This window comes from Babylonia areolata, chromosome 15 (genome assembly GCF_041734735.1).
Source record: "Babylonia areolata isolate BAREFJ2019XMU chromosome 15, ASM4173473v1, whole genome shotgun sequence".
Lineage (NCBI taxonomy): Eukaryota > Metazoa > Mollusca > Gastropoda > Neogastropoda > Buccinidae > Babylonia > Babylonia areolata.
Genome location: NC_134890.1, coordinates 23,904,884 through 23,912,383, shown reverse-complemented (window position 1 = coordinate 23,912,383; position 7,500 = coordinate 23,904,884). Strand labels below are relative to the sequence as shown.

Below are 7,500 nucleotides of genomic sequence, written 5' to 3'. Positions count from 1 at the left end.
GAGACACCGTTGCCATTTGTTTGTAATTATAGAAATGTATTTTTTCTGACTGGAACATATTTTTGAACGAAAAATACCAATTATATCTTGCAATTTCTTCCATGTATGAATGCCAGTTTTACTTGTATATGTTGATAAGACGATCCTTTCCGAACCCATTTATGACCAGAACATTTTTTACATGTCTATCCAGTTTTTCTTTCCTTCTTCATGCTGCTGTAGTGACATTTCATAAGCCTGCTTAAACAGTCTTGTCGGCGGTAATTTAACACGTTTTAACCAATACTTTAAGCACTTAATTGTTGTACGAATTTTCAGTGGATATCTACCCATTTCCCCATATGCTACTTGATTAGATGAAGGAAGTGGTATATTTAAAAAAAAAACCGCTTTGCTGCAAATGTATGAATGATTTCCATTTGTTTATCCCCAAATTTCTGCTGCATTTGTGAGCATCGGCTCTCTGTGCTAAGGAGCTTCCAGTAAAGTGAAGGGTCAACAGACTTTTTTGCATTGCTCTAATAATTTCAACAACCTCCTTTTTCCTCTTCCTGCACATTTCGGTCCATGATGTGTTCAAAATTAACTTTGTTGTGAAAATCAGTCCTAGATATTTGTAAGTATTAGTCACTTTTACTTCCGTATCTCCATATCGCCACTTTTCATGGACCGAAAGATGCCCACCTTTTCGAAACACAATTATATTTGTTTTGTTCAAATTAGCAGTTAGACACAACCTGTCTGCTTCTTGTTTTAGAATGTTTAATTGATTTTGCAGTCCCACAACTGTATCAGGTAGAAGTATTACATCATCAGCAAAAAGCAATAAAAATAATTCAACAGCTCCTGAAATCATTTGTACTCCACGATTTCCTTTTCTAGACAATTCAACAGCTAATTCATTAATAAAGAATGAGAATAATTGTGGACTAAGCAAACAACCCTGTTTAACGCCTCTTGGACAAGTGAAAAAGTCAGTATAGAAATCTCTTGGACAAGTGAAAAAGTCAGTATAGACATTTTTTATCCCTTACACAGGCCAAAACTGTATCATATATTCCTCGCACCGCTCTATATAACTTTCCATTAACATCACTATTTCTCGAGACATTCCACAACATATTTCTATTTACCGAATCGAACACTTTCTGGAAATCTACAAAAGCAACATAAAGTTTAGAGCTTCTATTTAGGTATTTTTGTACTAAGGCATAAAGAGTAAAAATAGGGTCAACCGTACTATATAGCCTGTCCTAAATCCAGCTTGCTCCTCAACAATTTTGGTCTCCCTTTGTGCCCACTTTGTAAGCCTTTTATTTAAGATATGCGTATAAACCTTTCCTGTTACACCTGTTAAAGCTATCCCTCTATAATTATCGGGATTGGAGAGAGAGAGAGAGAGAGAGAGAGAGAGAGAGAGAGAGAGAGAGAGAGAGAGAAAGACCTTAAGAAAGATCGAAAACGAAGAAAGAAAAAAAGAAGAAAGAAAAAGAATCAAAGGAAAGGGAAAGAAAGAAAAAAAGAAAAAAAAAAAAAAAAAGAAGAGAAAGAAAGAAATGAAAGGTCAAATTAAATGAAGAATGATAGAAAAAAAGTAATGTCAATAAAAGTATAAAAAAAAGAAGATTAAAATAAGATAAACTAAAGAAAGAAAGACAGAAAGAAAGAAATAGGGAAAGTTATTGGGAAATGCAGGAGTAAAAATCGACAGAAATATGAAAAAAGAAGAGAAGAAGACCAACCCAGAGACACACACAGACACACAGACACTCACACACTCCACTCTTTCTCTCTCACATACGAATATACGCACATACAGAGACACACGGAAACACACACACACACAACACACACACACACACACACACACACACACACACACACACACACACACACACACACACACACACACAATCAACAACACCTCACAGATCCACTGAGAACTTGCTTCCAGACGGTTCCTTTGATAATAATGTCTCCAGATATGCAGGCATGACATAAAAGCAAAAAGCAATAATCGTCATCTGCCTGGGAAAAGAAAACCCAAAACTACAAATAAAAACACAAAAAAACACCAACAAAACACACACACACGCAAAAAGAAAGAAACAAACAGCAACACACGTAGTCTGTGTAGAATCTCTCTCTCTCTCTCTCTCTCTCTCTCTCTCTCTCTCTCTCTCTCTCTCTCTCTCTCTCTCTCTCTCTCTCTCTCTCTCTCTCTCTCTCTCTCTCTCTCTCTCTCATGCACATATACACACGAAGCGTCTATCTGTCTCTGTCTCTCTTGTTGTTACAAGGACAGATTGAAAGACTAGGTAATGCCTAAAATCATTGTCAATGTGAAATTAATCTCTCTCTCTCTCTCTCTCTCTCTCTCTCTCTCTCTCTCTCTCTCTCTCTCTCTCTCTCTCTCTCTCTCTCTCTTACGCACATATTCACGAAGACTCAGCCACACACACACACACACACACACACACACACACACACACACACACACACATTTTGTTGTTGTTGTTGTTGTTCTTTGATTTTTTTGTATCATGGGCGGAAAGACTTGTTGATGATGTTGTGATGAACTGGCAACTGTTCAAACGATGCGCGTAGAGTACATTCGTGTCATCACTGGTTGTTACCGAAAACATTTCTAAACCAGTTTCACAGCATCACGTCTCTCTCTCTCTCTCTCTCTCTCTCTCTCTCTCTCTCTCTCTCTCTCTCTCCCCCCACTCTGTGTGTGTGTGTGTGTGTGTGTGTGTGTGTGTGTGTGTGTGTGTGTGTGTGTGTGTGTGTGTGTGTGTGTGTGTGTGTGTGTGTGTGTGTGTGTGTGTGTGTATGTATGTGTGTGTCTGTCTGTCTGTCTGTCTGTCTGTGTCTGTGTCCGTGTGTCTGTGTGTGTTCTTATTGATTATCTGTATTTAAATGGATTACATGGATATATATTAAAAAAAAGAAACAAATGTTTGAAAGTGTCTTAGTCGAGACTAGGAGTTCCAAACTCCAGTTTTATACAACCACAACAACATTAATCTTTGCTGTGAAACGCTAAGCCTTGCCAGGTTGGTGTTTCTTATTTGCTAAGAACAGCTAATCTTGACAAAAGGGGGGTGAGGGTGTGTGTGTGTGTGTGTGTGTGTGTGTGTGTGTGTGTGTGTGTGTGTGTGTGTGTGTGTGTGTGTGTGTGTGTGTGTGTGTGTGTGTGTGTGTGTGTGTGTGTGTGTGTGTGTGTGTGTGTGTCTTTTTTCAGTAAATTTATATCGTTATTCAACTGTCATTTATCATGTATTGCTCACTGAAACAAAAAGCTCCGATGTTGATCAACAATGAGGAGCTAACTAGCTCGCCATATCCATGCCTTTGTGTGTGTGTGTGTGTGTGTGTATGTGTCGATGGGATTCCCTAGAGCTCAGTGGGTGACTTCCGACTGGAGCCAGTGTGTCAGTGTGCCCGTGTCCAACTGCAACGGCAGTCAGTGCGTTCGTCAGTCTGTACGCGAGCCCTGCGGAACCGGAATGCAGAACCGGCGTGTCGTCTGCGCCCTCGTGACCCAAGGTATTCTTTCTTTCTTTCATTTCTTTTATTTTCTATTTTTTTACATAATTTTTGTTCTCTCTCTCTCTCTCTCTCTCTCTCTCTCTCTCTCTCTCTCTCTCTCTCTCTCTCTCTCTCTCTCTCTCCCACCCCCTCCTCCCTTCAACCGCGCAACACATATTTATACATACTCTTTGCTCATTGTCCAAACAGCAACCACCAACGAAACAACAAAGACAACAACAACAACAACAACATGGACTCCTCATTAAAAAAACAACAACAAACAAACAAACAAACAAAACAAACAAAACAAAACAAAAAAACCCACAAAACAAAACAAAACAAAAAAAGAAAACACGCAGTTTGCTGCATAGCGTTCGTTCATTCTTCGGAAGACTCGTCGTCTTCTGTCGTGACCTTGCAGAAGGAATTGTGATTCCTCACTGAATAGCACGTGGTTCCAGTGACGGGCTGGAGTCCAGAAGCCATGCTAAGTGGCCCACTGGAGGCGATGGAGCCTTGTGAGGACAGGTCCTCTGACCGGACGTCGTGCGTGCAGCCGATTGCGGATGGTCTGGTCGAAGACATGTGGCACTCCATTCTGTGCCTGGACTGTGGATAAAACTGAACGGAAGCGGTTTCGCAGAAGTCGTAGGTGAATAAAGCGGACGTGAGCTGCTGTCGTCGCTCTCGGTCGTCCAATGCGTTGTCTGTCTGTTGGCTGTGACACCAGTGGCTTCCAGTCTGGTCCACAGCTGGCTGATGGTGATTCCGTGCCATGTTGAAATGTCGTACGACATCAGCTTAAGATTGTCCAGCATTTCAGTCGGCCAATGGCGTTGTTTCATTGTGCTTGAGTCAGACGAGACATTTTTGGCATTGGAATTTTTGCTTCAAATTCGGTTCGATAGACTGCTATTTTTTCTAGCTTTTATAGCCATGGTGTGAGTAAACAGTTCATCGGTATTCCCAATTAAAAACATGACTGTCATATGAAGCACGCACAAAAAAGACAACGTGACTTTTTTTTTTACCACAGACTTCACAATTTGCACATGCAGCATGCTCTGCGTGTGCATGCCTGTTTCTTACAAGTCACCTGACAATCCTAATCGTATGCAAACCGTACCCAACCAATTTGTATTGTGCAATGATATTGCAATGCCTTCTGAACATTGTTGCGTTTCTTTCTTTCTTTCTTTCTTTTTTTTCGTTCTTTCTTTTTTTTTTTCTTTTTTTTTTCTTTCTTTCTTTCTTTCTTTTTTTTTTCTTTCTTTCTTTCTTTCTTTTTTTTTTTTTTTTTATTTTTTTTTTTATTTTTTTTTTTTTAACAGTATATCTGCCTTCTATGCATTTTTGTTCATTGTGTTAAGTTTTTGTGTATTTACTTATTTTTTGTCGCGCTTTTGTGTATTTACTTTGTCAGTTTTACTTGTTTATTTATTTCATATCGATTTCTTAAAAACAGAAAGTTTAAAACAAACTTAGCTTGAGATCTCAAGGCTTGACAAGCGAGTAGGGTTTGTGCGTGAATCAGGAATCTAACTCTTCTGTCTCTGTCTCTCTCTCTCCGTGTCTGTCTATCTGTCTGTCTGTCTGTCGCTCCTTTTTTTTTTTTTTTTCTTTTTTTTTTTTTTTAAGCGCATACCGATCAGTCCCCTCGATTCGACACCTCTTTGAAAGTGAAACGGAAACTTGGGTTTAAATTCACAGGTGTTTGAGACATATATCTTCGTCATTATTATCTATTCATCGCATTCTTGAGTTGACGTACACTGTCTCTGTGCACGAGGCTTGCAAATCGCTGTGTCATTAAACTGTCAGAATGTCAAAAGTTGTTCAGTGTGCCAACTGTCAAAGTTCCAAAAGTATCTGTGTGTGTGTGTGTGTGTGTGTGTGTGTGTGTGTGTGTGTGTGTGTGTGTGTGTGTGTGTGTGTGTGTGTGTGTGTGTGTGTGTGTGTGTGTGTGTGTGTGTGTGTTTTGCTCGTGTGTGCGAATGTTGTGTGTGTGTGTGTGTGTGTGTGTGTGTGTGTGTGTGTGTGTGTGTGTGTGTGTGTGTTTATATCTATCTATCTAACTATCTATCTACACATCTATGCATCTATGTAGATAGGCGCTATATAAGTATAGATATCAATCAATCAGTCAATCGTCACCCCTCTATCACGCCTCTAACACCCTTATCTCTCTCTCTCTCTCTCTCTCTCTCTCTCTCTCTCTCTCTCTCTCTCTCTCTCTCTCTCTCTCTCTCTCTCTCTCTCCCCAAGCCGCCGTGGCGAAGTGGGTTAACGTGGCGGTATGACTTCTGGGAGGACGCAGGTTCGAATCCCAGAGGAGGTGGGTTTTTCGGCCCGCGGCCGGCTCCAACCCAGAGCTGAGTGTGCTATGGTCTTAAATATGAAGACTGGGACCACACAGTCGAGTATCATCCACTTCACGGATGCGTCTTTGGATGTGTTGCTCTAATTTCATGACCAACACTGCAAGTGTCTGAATCTCCCGGGCCTGGTTGACGCCGGGATATCATTGTGACAGGAAGCGTAGAGTACAGCCTTGTCACGTAGTTCCGAAACTAAATGGACCTCCGTAGCAGCATCGTTATTATCATTGTTCTCCTCCTCCTCCTTCTCCATCACCTTCTTCTTCTTCTTCTTCCCCCACCCCTCCTCTCTCTCTTTCTCTCAAATCTTAATCCTTGAATGAAAAAAAAACCGTTTTGAGTTCTGAGTTCTGTGTGTGTGTGTGTGTGTGTGTGTGTGTGTGTGTGTGTGTGTGTGTGTGTGTGTGTGCGTGTGTGTGTGTGTATACTCTCATACTCTCCCCCCACCCCACCCCAACACACACCCACAGACGGACAAGGCCCAGGGAAGCCCACAGAGGACTCGGCCTGCGAGAAGGACGCGGCCAAGCCTGCGGAGTGGCAGACGTGTGGGAGGCGGTGTGAGGAGGACTGTGTGGTGACCCCCTGGTCCCCATGGTCCCCGTGCATCCACCAGGCCTGCTCCACACTGGCCAGTCTTCGGCACCGGAGGAAGCAGCGAGGAGAGGTGGTGGAGGGACAGACTGGTGAGTTCTTTTATGAGTAGAATAGAATAGATTTTAGAATAGATTTTAAGATAAGATAAGATAAGATAAGAATAACTTTATTATCTCCAACTGGAGAAATTTGGTCAGGTGCATTATCACAACATAGACAAGTAAACAACATGGGGACCATAACTGTAAAAGCCAACAACAGCCCCTACAAATATTACGAAGATACAAATGTAAAAAATATCACATACATCATTTCATACATACATCCACACACTGCAGGTAATAACTAGTATTCTTAATGTAAAAACAGAAAGAATTAAGAAACATTATTTGAATATAATTATAAACATAGCCTACTATACTGCACATTGATTATAATAGATAAGATAAGAATAAAGATGACTTGTGGAAAACCACAACCAGATAATCAGCACACACCCGCACCGCACCCCGCACCCCCCACGCCCCCCCCCCCCCCCCCCCACACACACACACACACCCCACACACGTGGATAACTTGATTAAACAATTAAACAAGAGTAATAAACATATGTTCTGAAATAAAAGCATTTCACATATTCGCTTTTAAAAAACATTGCAATTAATTATTACATCGTAATTATTAAACAGAAATATATTTAGAATATGGACGTTAGCATTAGACATATATATTCATTGTACATTCATCCTGCATATTGCACATTATTCTTCCTACATATTGCACATTCATTATAACCAATTGTCACGTTTTAAGCTCAGTAAACACACACACACACACACACACACACACACACACACACACACACACACACACACACACACACACACACACACACACACACACACACACACACACACACACACACACCACAACTAGAACAAGGTACAGCCTATCATGCACGGACTTTCACACGTCTCACATGAGAGTG

General features: G+C 41.0%; 1 protein-coding gene across 1 annotated transcript in view; it reads left to right on the top strand.

Moving 5' to 3' along the window:
• The window catches only part of LOC143290312 (thrombospondin type-1 domain-containing protein 7B-like), a 216,805-nt gene that overhangs the window by 112,155 nt on the left and 97,150 nt on the right, over positions 1-7,500 (top strand). The window contains exons 5-6 of the mRNA XM_076599666.1: positions 3,404-3,552; positions 6,386-6,601. Coding sequence (XP_076455781.1) covers positions 3,404-3,552; positions 6,386-6,601 — 365 coding nt within the window. The remainder of the gene's footprint in view (positions 1-3,403; positions 3,553-6,385; positions 6,602-7,500) is intronic.